This window comes from Lepidothrix coronata, unplaced genomic scaffold (assembly GCF_001604755.1).
Source record: "Lepidothrix coronata isolate B3197 unplaced genomic scaffold, Lepidothrix_coronata-1.0 Scaffold17, whole genome shotgun sequence".
Classification (NCBI taxonomy): domain Eukaryota; kingdom Metazoa; phylum Chordata; class Aves; order Passeriformes; family Pipridae; genus Lepidothrix; species Lepidothrix coronata.
The window spans coordinates 9,410,872-9,425,955 of NW_016690197.1; the positions used below are offsets into that span (position 1 = coordinate 9,410,872).

General features: G+C 43.2%; 1 protein-coding gene across 10 annotated transcripts in view; it reads right to left on the reverse strand.

Moving 5' to 3' along the window:
* The window catches only part of PAX2 (paired box 2), a 101,534-nt gene that overhangs the window by 50,338 nt on the left and 36,112 nt on the right, over window positions 1–15,084 (reverse strand). For all 10 annotated transcript variants that reach the window (XM_017806971.1, XM_017806969.1, XM_017806970.1 and 7 more), the window contains exons 4-5: window positions 4,899–4,984; window positions 2,701–2,820 (exon numbers count right to left, since the gene is read on the reverse strand). In XM_017806971.1, coding sequence (XP_017662460.1) covers window positions 2,701–2,820; window positions 4,899–4,984 — 206 coding nt within the window. The remainder of the gene's footprint in view (window positions 1–2,700; window positions 2,821–4,898; window positions 4,985–15,084) is intronic.

The window sequence follows — 15,084 nt, forward strand, 5'->3', positions numbered from 1 at the left end:
CATCTGTGCTACTGTCTAATGTAGGCACCAGCTGCAGCAAGGAGGACCTGGGGGAGGGGGTGTGCTCAGATAGAGGCTCCTCTGTTTCTCCCACCCTGTTCCCCCCAGCCATCACAGAGGTTGCTAACAAGGTTTTCAGAACCGGGGATTCAGGAACAGCTTGGTACTTCCCCCTTTCTGCTGAACTGCATTCCTCACAGAGGAATCCTTGCAGCAGAGCTGGTCCAACAGAGCGGAAAGAAAGAGAGAGCAGTGCTGTTTCTTCTGCCTCCTTTAGGGAAGAGCCACTCCCTAAATGCTGGGAAAGTAGATGTGCAAAGCTCACAAATAAACCCTGCAGTTAAGAAACTGCAATAAAACAGTGCTCAGAAGCTCTGGGAAATACTGAGAACGTGTATGCATCCAGCATGAGCATAAAAGAAATACTTGCATTGGATTTCTTGACATCTAATCCCCATCTCAACTAGAAACAATCAGAAACTTCAGACCTACAGAGGAGATTGCCCAGGAATGAGTGCAAGGTCACTGGTGTTGCAAAACCTCTGCGTGGACCCTTCTAGTCTTAGGACCCAACCCTGCAAAGGGATGATGTCTTTCAGCATTTCTTAAGGCCAGTGTGAACCCAGATAACTCAACTCTTGGTTAGGGGTGTTCAGAAGATGGCTGGGGGTCACATGTGAGGTTTTTCTAGGACAGGGGCACAACATCTCCCTGCAGCAGATATCTGAGATGACAGGATGAAGGCTGTTCTCTAAAGTAGTTCCAATCATGTCATGTAATTGCCACCTAAAACTCAGCTGAAGACAAACATCTCCGGGATTGTCTGGTACCTTTTTGATTCCTAGTGGAATATGTGGGCTCTTGGCCAACAGCAAGGAGTTGCAGAGTGTCACTTGCCTAAATCAAATCTGGGATGAATTAAGGACAGACACAGAGAGTAGTTCTTACTGTCAGTATATCATTGTGAAGTGTCACAGTCTTAGATGGCTGCTTGGTTGTATCTAACTATTTTCCAAAAAAAGCTCAAGTTCTGAGGCTGGAATTGACTGTGAGACTGCATCTAAAGTGGGATGATCTTTCCAGGTATATCCTGGATAGCTGCTAAAGCCAGATTGAACAGCTTCATTTCAAATGAGATGTGGAGGCACCATGATGAGAGCTAGTGATCACCACACTGGACTGTATGAGAACAGGGATTCACAAAAACCCCAAATAAGTGCCAGGAGATCTGCACAACCATTAGAGAAACTTGTCATTCCATTTGAAATGTCTCTATTTCATGTATATGTAATGATGGCAAATGCTGGAGGGGGTTGCAATACTTGTAGTCTCTTATTCCTGACATTTTTTGGCTTTGAGGAATTGACTCAGCCCTTCCATTGCTACACTTTTGTCTTAGCTGGGCCCTACTGCCATCTAGCTGGGAAATGGATCTTCCTCTGGGGCCCGATCCAATTTCCAATGACATCAGCAAAAAATGTTCCCATTTGCTTTAATAGAAGCTGTATTGGGTCCTTGCCTCTAGTTTTATTTGTATTAGTGAGAAAGGTGACGTGGTGACTGCCTTTTATTCTTAGGATTATTGTGTTTGTTTGGATCAAAAACTTACAGATGTGAACCTCACCAGAATGAATGCTGAGAAAAATTACTAGCAAAACCCCCGAATGCAGCATCTCTCTCAGGAGAGCTTTCTCTTCTCACTACATATCACAGACAACTCTCATGTTCTCTTGCACTGCACAGCCTTGGGGTTACAGCACACACAGCACACTGAGCCACCTGTACTGCTAAGAGGTCCCTCCACACAACAAGCAACGCATAACATACTGAAGTCAGGGCTGAACCCAACAAACTGATCAGTCACTACTCTTAGAAAAGTTCACCTCCTGGCCCTCAATTTTAGAACAGATCAAATTAAAAGAGCAAGATTTAAAGAAAAGAGTTTAAAAGATACCGTAAAAGCACCAAGACCTTACCCACCCCTTCTGACTCAATCTATCTATATCTGAGGCTTCTGCTTTTGATTCATTTCAGGATCCACTTTGCCCTGAGTACTTCCCAACAAGTAGGAAGCAAAAGGAGATAGCTTAATCCTATTTCCTTAGAGCCCTAGCGGAAGGCCTAGAAAACAACCTTATGGTCACAGTACTCAGAAGACCTCCTGTTCTGCTTTCAGACTGTTGCAAGCATGACAGTTCTGCTGTGGTTGATGCTACCCATTGAAAACTGGGCCCTTGTGATCACCAGCTAATGTAGCTCATGGCACATCACAGGGCAGGAACTTGTTTGCAAGGGGAATGAAATATAAATCCCACATTGCTGGTGCTTCTCCAAGACGGCATTTTGTTTGAAAACGAGTGAGTCGGGGAAACCATGTTTACCCACAGTTCAAAGTCCGGGCACCTGCTGGCACCTGGGGAGTTCAGTTCCAGCCGTTTCCAGCAGTGAATGAACTTGGGATCAGCTCCAGCAATGGAGACGGCTCTCTGCCTGCTGAGCAGATGTCTGGAGACGCAGCCTGTCATGAAAGGGCCTCGGAAGAAGAGCATTCCAAGCCAGCAGGGCAGTGGCGGGGAACTGGTCTCTGTTGCTAAAACTGATCTAGCCCCTGGAGCAGCTGCAAACCTTGGCCTGAAATTGGAGCCTGTACATGGGGACAAAGAATATAAAAGGGAGGATGAGCTTCTCCCCTCCCCCTACCTTCATCACGTTTCCTCTTCTCGCCATTCGACCGAGGAATCCCCAGGATCCCGTTAATGGAGTAAGAGCCCACTGGATCATTGGAGGCACTGGAGACGGGAGGGGATGCTGTGCTGGGCACTGGACAAAAGGAAAAGGGAAAAAGGGCCATGAGGAGAGCAGCACAGCACTCAGGGATACCCAGCTGAAAGCTATACATGCCACCAGCCTCATAGTGAAGCCTGGGCACTAAGCAGACTCCCAGTCCCTCACACTGAAGGACTTATACTCGCTCTACTGCAACTGAGCAAAGCTGCATCCCAGCTTTGCTTGTCATTTTCTATACCGTAGCTCCACAGCCTTCCAGTACAGGGCCATTAATAACAAGCAAGTGTATTTCATCAAGAAGCTAAACCTTGTTGTTACATCCCAGTTCAGAGCAGGCTTCCCATAGCATGTCAAGGTAACTGAGTGAAAAGCTGCACAGGCCACATTCTCTAGTGACTTCATAGTACCTCCATATTTCACTGGATCATTTCCTCTCAGCATTTTTTCACCAAGAGTGCATGTGTTCTGTCTTAGGCAGACCAACCTCCTACATGCCCACCCAAAACTCTCATTGAAAAATTACCTTTTTAGCATACCTTTGAAGCACTTCAGTGTTGAGCTAATAAATTCTGTTCCCTTGTGAGGGAACAACTGGTGAGTTGGTGATGCATACTACTACCCAGATTAGTGAAAATCTAGTGACTTCCTTTTCTACTGACCAATGTCAATAGGCAGAATCCTGCGGCCATTCAGGGCAATCCAAGACTGCTCATTAATTTCCAGTATATCAGAAATGACAAGTTATTCAGATTAGAAATGATCACTTCATGATAATCAGGCCTTTAGAAAGTAGAATTGGTAGAGCTATGAATCCAGCAGGCATACCTATTATGTCCCAGTGTGTCCCAGTACTGGAGAGAATATCCCAATTCTCTCATAGGCCACTATGCATCATTCAGCTCATAAAGCACTGACCTGAAGCAATCAATGCCTCCAATACAAGCCTTCCAGGATGGAGCAGAACCTGTCAACACTGTCCAATGTAGACTCACGCTTCCCAGTACATCCCAGAGCAATGAGAGACTCTAGGGGAAGCACTCACACTCACCATCCCAGCTCAGCCATTGCATTCCCTAGACATTGCACTACTGTTCCAAGAAGGAATAATATCTGCCAACTCCATCTGTTGTGATCAATGATTCCCAGTACAGTGAGCAAGTCCAGATTAAATGGGCATCCAGAAATGCTCTTCTATATTGGCCCATTAATTCCCTTGTACTCCTCAATAAAATTTGCATACAGGATTATATCTACCACCTCTGTCCTGTGTAGACCAGTACTTTCCAGTAAATCCTTGTGTAGCAACAGATTCTCAATAACCAACAGAATCTAAGACAGTGTCTTAGACCACAAATAAGCTACTGTATTTCACAGTATCCCAGAACTGCATATTTTCCCTGCTCTGACTTGTCACTAGATAAAGCTATGCTAGCAACAGCAGACATATCCACCATACAGCCCACAGACTGAAAAGTACCTCGTCACATATCTAGCACAGTACCTTTAAACAGACTAGGAGACATTTGGTCACTTTATTACAGCCTCCATCTTCTGCTCACCTCGATAAACCAGCAAAACATCTTCCCCAGCAAAAAATGCATTTTCTCATTGAAATACACCCGAGGCATACCTGACTGCTGAGCTAGAACAATGAAGAACTTAGTTGTGAGGCAACAGGAATATCTTACCCATGTTTGTGTATTACTAGCTCTAAGAAAGGGACCAGTTCCAACAAAGGGAGAGGAGAGAAACAAAATTGAGAGTAAGAGGGGGGAAAGAGAGTCAGAGTAAAGGCTCGTGCTTAGACAGCACAGCACTAAATACTTCTCTATAGGGAGATGAAGGAGAGCATGAGTGTGAAATGGATGTTAGGGCAGAATCACTTCAGCAAACTGCTACCTTGGGCTAGTTTCTCCATGATTCCCTTCTCTGCAATGCAACAAGGGAAACGAAGAAAAGAAACCTCTGATTTCCATAGAGGCTTCTTTCCCACCACCCCCTCCTCCTTTTTGCTCTGCTTAGCATCTGCCTGTCATACTTTGTTCGCTCAACTAAGCCTCATCCCCATTTCCACTTGACCTGTCACCCACCCCTCATGCCAGTCTCCTTACCAATAGTGTGTCCTGGTGCAGTCACACCTGTCCCGCTCCCGTCTGGTGTTGGATGAAAAGGCTGCTGAACTTTGGTTCTGATGATCCTGGAAAAGAGAAAAACACATTCAGAACTCAAATGCAACTTCTCTGTGTCTTTGCATACCCACAGTCCCAGCTATCAGAACCCGAAAACTTGATCTGAGCTCTGGGTGCAGCAGAGAGGTTCCATTTGCCTTATTGTGGTCCTGATTCTACTGCTTTAATGGTACAATTCTTGGAGAATTGTCCTAGTTCCGCTCTGTTATCTTTATCCCAAACTTGGGTGTTCACTGCATAAGGAGGGTGTTCAGTGAGTGAGCAAGGATCTCCTGTGTGTTAAAAGCTGCATTAGCATTTATGGTCTGATCTGTGAGCATCATCTCAAGGCAGTCTTTGCAGCTAATAGAGACATTGCTGGATTTACAAATGGTGTAGCTTTAATTTTGTTGTCTAAAAAACACCTTTCTGAATGACTGAATACCCTTGTGGAAGGCTTGCCCAAAGCCCTTGCCCTTCATAAATGAGAAGAGCAGAAGGTATCTGTAGGGAGTGGTGAGGGATAGAGATCACCAGGAAGAAGTTTCAGCAAACAGGGCAAAAATTGGTGTTTGTCAGATGGTGAATGAATACAGCATGGGAACTCAAAAAGATGCTACAAATCTCATAATATAGCTCAGAATGAAAATAAACTGAATTGTAATTCAGTGCTCTGTTTCTTGTTACATGAAATCTTTCACCTCTAGGTCACTGGTTTAAATCCAAGTGAGGTCAGTGGTGAAAGAAAATCATTAGCATTTGACTGGCAAGGTCCCTGACTACTGGCAGATATTGGGTATCTGTGACTCCAGAACCACTCTTTCACCAAGGAACTCAGCAAATAAGCCATGACCTGTGGAGGCCATGGAGACCAAATTCCTTTCTGAGATTAAAACAAACCTCTCCTCTCTTCAACCTCTCCAGTTAGGGTGAGGTCTGAAGATGCTCTTCAGCCTGAGTTTCTGGAACTCTCAGCCCTGCATTACATTAGCTTTATTTCCTACCCATTTCCTAAAATCTCTTCAGAAAGTAAAAGCAAATAGCACATTCTCTCTGCCCGCATGACAGCTTCCCTTCTAAATTCATTCTAAAGAATAAGTTGGCAAAACTTCAAAGAACAAATGTGTGTCTAGTGGGTAGTATGGTATGGATAGAGACACGCAAGACATTGGGAGGGCAATATTGAAAAAGCACAACTCCTGAGACTGAAACCTTTTTAGGAAAAGAAAGAGAACATCTCACCTCAGCATGTTAGAAAACTCTGATGTACATATGATGGAGCCTGAGCAGTAGCTGGAGCGGCAGAGAGGCTGCCTGGGACATAGCTGGAGACCAAGAATGTCAAGGTTCTAGCTGGGGATGGAGATCCAGATCCTCATCCCATATAGATAACTGGTACCAGATGCCCTAATCTATAGCTGCTGAGGACCTATACAGAAGGTGTCTGAAGGCTTCAGGGCCAGATTCTGAGGTCATGCTATTTGTACTAGCTGAGGAGCTGATCTGAAAAGTCTGTGCTAGGGCAAATAATATAACTTTTTTTCTTCTTTTAGGTGTTTTTTTTTTCCCTCTTCTCTCACATTCCCCCTAAAACCCCCTGAAGTGCCACTCTGGTTGTGTGAGTTTATTGATTTCCCCCAGTCCAGAGAAACAGAAAAAGGGGATGGGGTGCAGGCAAAGGGATGGAAATAGAAAGCTATAAATTATTTGTGACAGGAAAGCAATAGTGCCAGAGTGCTGAGCACAAGTCCCGTGTCACTATTAGATTCCTTTTAGCCTGATGACACTGTAAAAGAGGTTAAGTGTCTGATGGAATCGTACACCTTGGGGGCAGGGGCAGTCCAGGAGAAGAACAAGCCACAGAGAGCGGGTATATCAATTCTCCAGGCCAATAATATTCCCCTCATTGATCGCAACACAAAGTTCAAAAATCTCATTATAGCTAGGCAGTCCTGGAACTTTTTAAAAATCAATAGAGTGATATAATGTATGTATACTTTGTATAAATGTATCTATCCATCCATCCATCTGTCTATCCAAAACCTGCCTGGGGGTGTCTAAGTTAACCTACACATTATACTGTGTTATGTTCTACTGTAGTGCAGCATAGTGAATGGATTAGAAGATTTCCCCTGCAGTCTTAGATGACATATTATAAAACGTCCTGTTAGCACTGAGGTGACATCAGACAGTTCCATTCATACTGAGATATGACATCAGACACATCATTCGTACTGGGAGATGGCATCAGGCGGCTCAGGGAACCAAAAGATGAGTCTAATTACACTGAGATGGCGGATCAGGCTGTGCTGAATCATCCTGCATGGAAATTGCAAAGTTTCAAAAAGCCATTTGGAGTAAAAACAGCCTGTGAAACGCTGCAGGTATAAAATGCCTGTCCATAATACTCCAAAAACCCAGGCAGGGCATGAAGAGGAAAGTTCAATTTCCTTCCCCATTCAGTCTGTGGGCTAAGAACACCAGTTAGTGCCAGTTGTGACTGTGTTTACTGAGAAGTGTCCATTAGGAACTGGAATGAGGCTCACCAGCTCATTTCACCAAGTAGCTGTCAGCTGGTAATGATTTTCGGTCACTACCAACCAGGGCCAGATTTCAGCTAGTGACCCAGAGGTGAAAGGCTTGCTCAAAAATTCCCTTCCTAAGAATGAAACTGGTTTTATGTCAAAAGAAAGTGCCTGGAAACTGTGAGCAGAGGGGAGCAGTTCTGATTGTGCCACCTCTGGCAGCTTGGGTCAAATAATTCTTGGCATCAAATGCACAGACCTAATGAGGTCTCAGGTAGAAGGTATTTTCTATGATTAAAGGAAGAGGCAGAAGAGGTCATGAAGAGGCTCTCCCTGGCAGTGTTCTTTTGCCCTAAAGTCATGACTGAACTCTAGCATTGTAAGAAAAGAGGAGAAATTTCAGGATCCTAATGCTCAGTACAGAACACGGCAGTGCATCTCCCTGGGTCGATTCACTTAGGGACAGTGATAAACAAGTGATAGCAAGGCATCACTGCTGCTGCTTTAAGAGGCTTTGAGTGAGCCTGCCCTACACAAGACCACCTAATGAAACAGCAGATGAAAGATGAACAGAGCTGACCCAGTCCTATAGCAACAAATGCAGCATAGTAATGCTGTCTTTAAACTTTGTGATTGCCGAAAGCTTCTCACCCTTACCAGAGACTGAAAAACACACTAAGCCAGCTCTGCTGCCTCAAATCTAGGATTTCTGGATTACTGCTGTATAAGAGGTCGCAAAACCTCAATCACCTCTTGCCATCTTTGATGGCTTGTTCTTGCCTTTAGACACTGGAGAAAGACAAGTGTTTTTGCAGACCACTTCCTTGGCCCTTTCCAAAAGTAGAAGGGACACAAGTCCTGCCACACCAGTTAGCAGTGCTGATTTCTTGAGATAAATGCCATATTTTCAAACGTCTTTATTTTCTCCAAGAGAAATTGTCACTTTGGACTAAATTCATCCCTGCTCTAATTCCATCACAGTCAGTGACTCCAGTAACAGCATTTGTATTTAATTAGGAACATAAACTGGTATTTACTGCAAATTCCAATTTTTCATTTTCCAGTGGGAGGTTTTTGCACAAGTTGTCTACTTTGAGTTTCAGACTATAAACAGATTTAATACATAACCTTCTGAAGTTTCAGCAACAGGACATTTATAGATCTTTGATTGCAGTAAAGCCACTGAACTTCATTTCACAATCTGAATTTAATATGCAATATTATCTTAAGTAATGGCATATAATGTCATTACAGTACATAGTATCATACTGTGAATTATACATCCATTCCTGGAATTCATGAGTTACCATAGTTGGCTTGTAGTGACTCTAGATTTCTAGAATTAATACTACATACAGCACCAGCTGAAATCAACTGCCTGTTTCCAAATGCCTTTTACTTTCCTAAATGTTCACCATTAGATCATGAATTTCCAATGTTTGATTTCTATTTCATTATTTTTATCAGTTTTAATGCAATTCCTTTTCCTGATTCTGAATACAGACAGACAGGCAAAAATCTTCTCTCCTAGTATGACAATTGTAACAAGCTCTCATCAAGAATGTAGAAAGAAATACTAGAAGTCAAAATTATGTGAGCCAGAGTCTTTTCTGAGAAGCAAAACGTTCACTCCTTTTAAATAAGCAAGTAAAAAATCACTTCTATACCTGTCCAGAAATTATTTGATGAAAGAATAAGAGATCATGGTAAACTTCCCTTGCTTCTCTGACATTTCTATCCAAACTCTCTTATAACCTAATGTACTCTGTGGTTTCTCCTTTCTTACTACAGTTGTCAGAGTCTTTAGACACTATCTCAAATAAAAAAGTTATACTAGGGCTGATCAGAGATAGGTAAGGTAGGTCTGAATCATCTAGAGTCCCAGGCTAGCAATTATTTTAATCCTAGAAGAAAAGAGTGAAGTTGCACCAAAGGAAAGAGTGGTGTGTCCTGCTGCCTCAAGAAGACCCTGGCAGAATTCAGAAACCACTGGTATCCTTGCTTTGATCATATTCCTTTGTTGTGGATTATTTTTCATAGTGGAAAGATACACTCAGCAGAGCACCAAACTCCTTGTAATTGTTTTGGAGTATTCATATTTTAAATGCTCCATATTAGCAGCACATTACAAGACCCCAGGGTGTGCATTACTGGGCAATTAAAGTGGTTCTTGGAAGGCTAACATTGTGAAGCTTCAGCCTTTTCTCTGCAGTGTGTCGAGAGGAGGCTGTGATGGCCAACGCACTCACACCCTGCTGTGCCGCACTGTTTAATTAGTGCCGGGCTGTACTGCTGAGCCACGGGCTCTGCCGGCGGTACAGACACGGCAGCCTGCGGGGGACACGGTGCAGGGCTCGGTGAGACAGTGATGCCTTCTCTGCATCAGATCGCTACCTACAAAAGGGCTTGGGACCATCCCAGTGATGCTGGCATCAGAGCTGGCAGCTTTGGGGTCCTTGTTGACAGCCTCCATGGAGTCAACAATATCTCAGCTGAAGATTGGTGCTGCACAGGCATTAAGAACTCTGAACGTGGCTTTGGTTCAAATAGGAGACAGTTTTATGTTTCTGTGCATAGGTTGAAATTCACATAGGCTGAATTCACAGCTAAGCAAAAGAAAGGGTGGGGGAGAAGCCTTGTTTGCACAAACAAAGTTCGAAACGAAATGCAAGCTTTGTAACACCGTGAGGAAAAACAGCCGAGGGATTTGGGGGTGAAGGAAGGGAAATAGAAAGTCTGATAGAGCCTAATCCGACTTAGGGAAGGGCTTCAGTTCCTTGCTCTGTCATAGACCTCTCTCATCAAGAGTTTGGACAAATGGCATTTCTCTCTGTGCTCTGTTTCCTGCCTGAAGTGTGAAGATAGGAGCATTGCCGTGCCACCTGGGGCACAGTGAGGACAGCTGGAAGGAGGAGTGAAGGGCTCAGACTCTCTAATAACGGGCCAAGTAAGTGCTTCAGCGAGCTGTAGCACAGTATTGGCTTCGTTCTCTTGCTTGTAGCAGAAGTGACATGTACCCTGCTGACAGCGGCTGTATGTGAAGGGAAGAGAAATAGGCAAAGGCAACAGGAATTGTATTTCAGCTGCACAGGCTTTGGCGGTCGTGTTTGAATTCGCAGCAGCAGATGTAGATGGGAAAATCAGAGCTGCCCCCCAAAAGCCACAACATAATTTCTACTGGGAAGCAGAGGGGGTGGGCAGTAGCTTCTACTGCTCTCAAAATCTACTGCAACACTTACAACCCTCAGAACAACAGCTGACATTGGCAGGAGCAGCAGACTCAGCTTCCTCACTAGCTGGCCTGAGGCTCTGGTGCTCCTTGCCAAGGCAGCAGAATGCCTTCAAACCCTGCCACATTCAGGGGCCACAAGCAATATTCACACATTCAAACTCTCTCCTGTCATGCAAATTGCATTTTCTTCTCCCTACCTTTTTTCAAAGGAGAGAGAAGAAGGGTGACCATGTATACTATGTTAGTATATAAGCACAAGTATGACAGATAAATTAGATTGATAGTCCTAAAAGGTGCATGAAGAGGGATTATCTGCTTTCCCAAAGCTTCCAAATAGATGAGAGGTCAAAATGGAGATGCCTTACATGTCTCAAAACACAATCCCAGCCCTCTCTGAGAATATTTGACTCCTTATCTCCTGTTAATCTGTGTAGGTCCATCAACTTCAGTGGAGCTACACTGACATGCCTGCAGACATGGGGAAAAAAGTGCCACTTTGTTCCAGGTCAACCTGTTCACTACGAACAGGAGAGAAAGCCCAATTCTGCCCTTTTCTCTCATTGTATTTCTTGGCTGCACTCTAAGAAGACTCACAATTCACAGCACCAGTTTTACTATCTGAAGGGCTTAGAGAGGAGCTAGGGGTTTTTTGTTGTTTTAAATCAGTGACCCATGATGACACCATATGGTTTTATTTCATTTAATTTGAGCAGAGCATTAATGTTCAGCTTCTAGCAGATCTCAGCGCATTCCAGTTCTGCTTTCCTACATGGTACAAGCCCAGACATAAGGAAGAGGGGTGGAAGGAAAGAAAGGTGAAGATGCTTGTCTTTTGGGAGTGGGAGATCTGCCAGACAGGGGGTTGGCCTGCCATCTCATTCTGTGAGCAGTAACACATAACTTCATGCCCCTGGTACTGATGGCATTGACAATGGTCAGCCCCATGTGTATAGATTGCCTAGCCTGACCTCCCAGAATAAATTGCTGCATTAGACTGTAGGAAACATTTTCTCACCTGGGAAACAGGTGTGCTTGAATAGTTGCTGTGTTATGCAAAGCTGTGGCTACAGAGCCGACAGGACCCTGTCTGGCTGTCTTCAGCTGGCTAACGTTTATTTACACAAGCTGCAGTCAAGCAGTGACAGTAGCATAGAAATGTCTTCAGGCAGGTGCTTCTACTTTTATTACACTCAGTTCACATTTGGAAGGCTTTCTTCCAGAAATTCATTAAAATCCAAACATCTAGAAGATGTCATACAGTCAACAAAATATTGGAAGCAAACTTGATCCTAGTAGCTTGACATCCTGGGTTTAAGGTGAATTAAGAAAATCTTATAGTACAGAAAGAGTTCTGCTGCTCTTGAACGTAGAAACACAGGCCTAGGAGGAACTACCTGGGTCATCAAGTCCAAATTCTAATATCATAGGCAACCATGGAGCAGACATTCAGCTCACAGCATCCATGAAAGTATCCATCCCAGCAGCTACAGACCTACCATTCCCCCTCACCAAACTCATCTCTGCAACAAAAGGCCAAAAGCTACAAAACCAACAAGCCACATGAAGAGAGCAGGAGAGAAGCATTGGCAGTGGCTAGGTCCCCTTCACTAGCAAGATACTTCTGCCATGAAAGGGCACAGAAATTTTTGAGCTCTTAGGAATTAATCATTTTCTGAGTATGCCTACATTGCAGTGATTGCAGTTCAGAGTGGCATCTTCTGTTACCTACAGACTGGCCAGCTTGGGTCCTACTAGCACTGTTGCTGCAACAGTATGGAGCTGGCATAGGGTACAGCCCCATGAGCTGCCAGCACACCGGTGACTGCCACGCAGCACGGGCTGGAGCTGTCAGAACAGCGGCTGTGCCAGCAGGTGAGTTAAGAAGAACTACAGAAACACATGGGCTTGCCAAGGTTAAATATCTTAATCTGGAGTATGGGAACTTTTAATTGAAAGCTTTGCTTTGAGCCCATTTCCAGTTATTAAAATTCAGGAGTCTGTGCTGAATTCCTTGTGGACATTCATTTTGATTAACAGAAGACATGTGTGTACTAGGAAGGGAGTCTTGAACTGGGAGGAATCAGATAAATGTAGGTAACATTTTCAACCCTCTTGCAAGTTATGCCATACCTGGTATTTTGTATAAAGCCTCAGATCTTGAAGATAAACAATTAGTTCTACTTTCATTTAATACCAAGGTATTTCTGGCTTTCATGGCTGCAAAGGCCAGGTGGAAGTGGGACCTGGCTGCCTCCCAAGGGGCCAGAACTGGAGGCAAAGGAAAAAGAAATAAATACATTCTCGTTTACAGCCTTGCAAATTTTATGCCAGTCTCTTCATCTGGAGGGTATTGAATGAGGACTTTTTAACTTTTGGGCTTGGCAGCATTGTGTATTAGCTGTGTATTATCTCTATATCCTGCAGAGTGCAGCACTGCAGTACGTGCTTGTGTATGTTGGATAAGCAAATTAGTCCCTTTACAGGGGCGTCATTGTGTGTTGCCTCCCTTATGCTGGTCAGAACTGGGGAAAATTTTCTTAGTGCACCCCTTACCATTAGAAGATTTTTGCTGAAAATCAAACAAAACCAGTGCTGAGAATGTGATAATTTACATGTAATGTTATTCTTACTTTGGGTTTTAAAGAAATAAACAAAATTATGAGAAGAATGTAAATCAGAATGGAAAAATTGGGGGCTTTCCCCTTTAAAATTACCTTTTTCAGGTGAGTGAAAGACTATGCTAAAAAATAAAAATCAGAATAATATATATGTATTGTATTGAAAAAGCAGGTTCCAACTACACTGAAAAGCTAGCTGTAGAATTTTATTGAAGTTCTGATTCAAAACCACATTGAAAATATTCGTGGAGAACTTGAATCTTTCCCTTCTTGTTCTAGTCCTCACTGCTCTTGTATAATTTATTCCTTACTTTATTGTGCCACCCAAAGCAGTTAGGCACAGGTGAGCACTTCAGCATGTGGGTGCTACATAGGCTTCCAGCATCAAGTTGGTGCCCATCTCTGTAGAAGACAGTCTAGTTTTCATGTTTAGAGGACAAAGCCATTTTTCATAATGAAAAGACAAATCTGTAACCAGTCTGCTTGGCTCATGTAAGTCACTATCAAGTCTAATGTTTAAAGAATACGATCTGTATGTTTATGTGTCCATATTGTGTTTGCAATGCATTAGTACTTGGTTCTTAGTATCTTTTAATTTGCCACACAACTGACATACTTGTTTATCTTTGTCTATAGGTCTGCATGGAGTTAGACATTTGGGTCACATATTATATGTTCAGTCCCCATGAAGAATTAATAAACATTTGTTCAACCATTGCAGGTTTTAACAGAGTTTAATGGCAAAATATGTTCAGATGTGTGGCTTGTAAGCATCACCAACTAGCGATATGGATGCTTTTGTACAGCCCTGCAAAATTATTACAAATAATAAGTCATAACCACCTAGAAAAAATGTGTAACAAGGCTATAATATCCATGATGTAATAGCTAATGTATCTGAATACTGATACATAATTAATGGGGAACCCTGCTATTTTATAAGGCCCATACCTGTGCGTGTATTTGCATAGCTGTGTAAGTTGGTGAATGTAGATCTGCTCTATTTCTAAATAACATATCTGCCATCCATCTGATTAACTGAAGAGCTATGGGTTTCTGTGAGCCTTCACCAGCCTGTTATATCTGTCCTTTTCTGCTACAATTGCAATGGCCAGTAGAGTACTCAGGGCCTCTGGGTACCCTTTTCCTGGCTCCTGTATAAATGCAGCTTCTGTCCATAGGAGTTAGCGGTCTAAGGGTTTATCTACATACGGCTGTGCAAAATAACTAATTTGAATTAACTGAATGTGTGAAATTAAAGTTGTCTAGTTAAACTACATTACACCTCTGACTCCCTTGTTTAGAATTAAGGCAGCTTTAATTTAGTTTAGCTTAATTCACTTTGGAAATGAAGTGAACTAAATTCAATTTAGGACACTCAAATTTTGAATGAGCACCTGAACAATGTTTTAATGCTTTTAACCAATGTACTTGCAAAGTTAATTCAGATTAATTTTGTCATTTGACCCTGTGTAAACAAGCCAGTTGCCTATTCCCTGTCAATGAAACCATCTCAGCTGAGACTCCTTCAACAACTCCAAATTGACAACCAACCTCCCAAGAGGAGCAGTTTAAATGATCCTCCCCCACACGCACAAGTGTTTCCTCATCCCTACATCCCCATGCAGGCAACTTTTCTCCCGGTGAGCTTTAGTAATCTCTAAGACTGATTTGTCCAGTGCTTGACATGCTGAGCCAGGCACTAGCCGCGGTTAATAAAGAAGAGGTGCAGCAATTGTTTAACACTGTCTGAA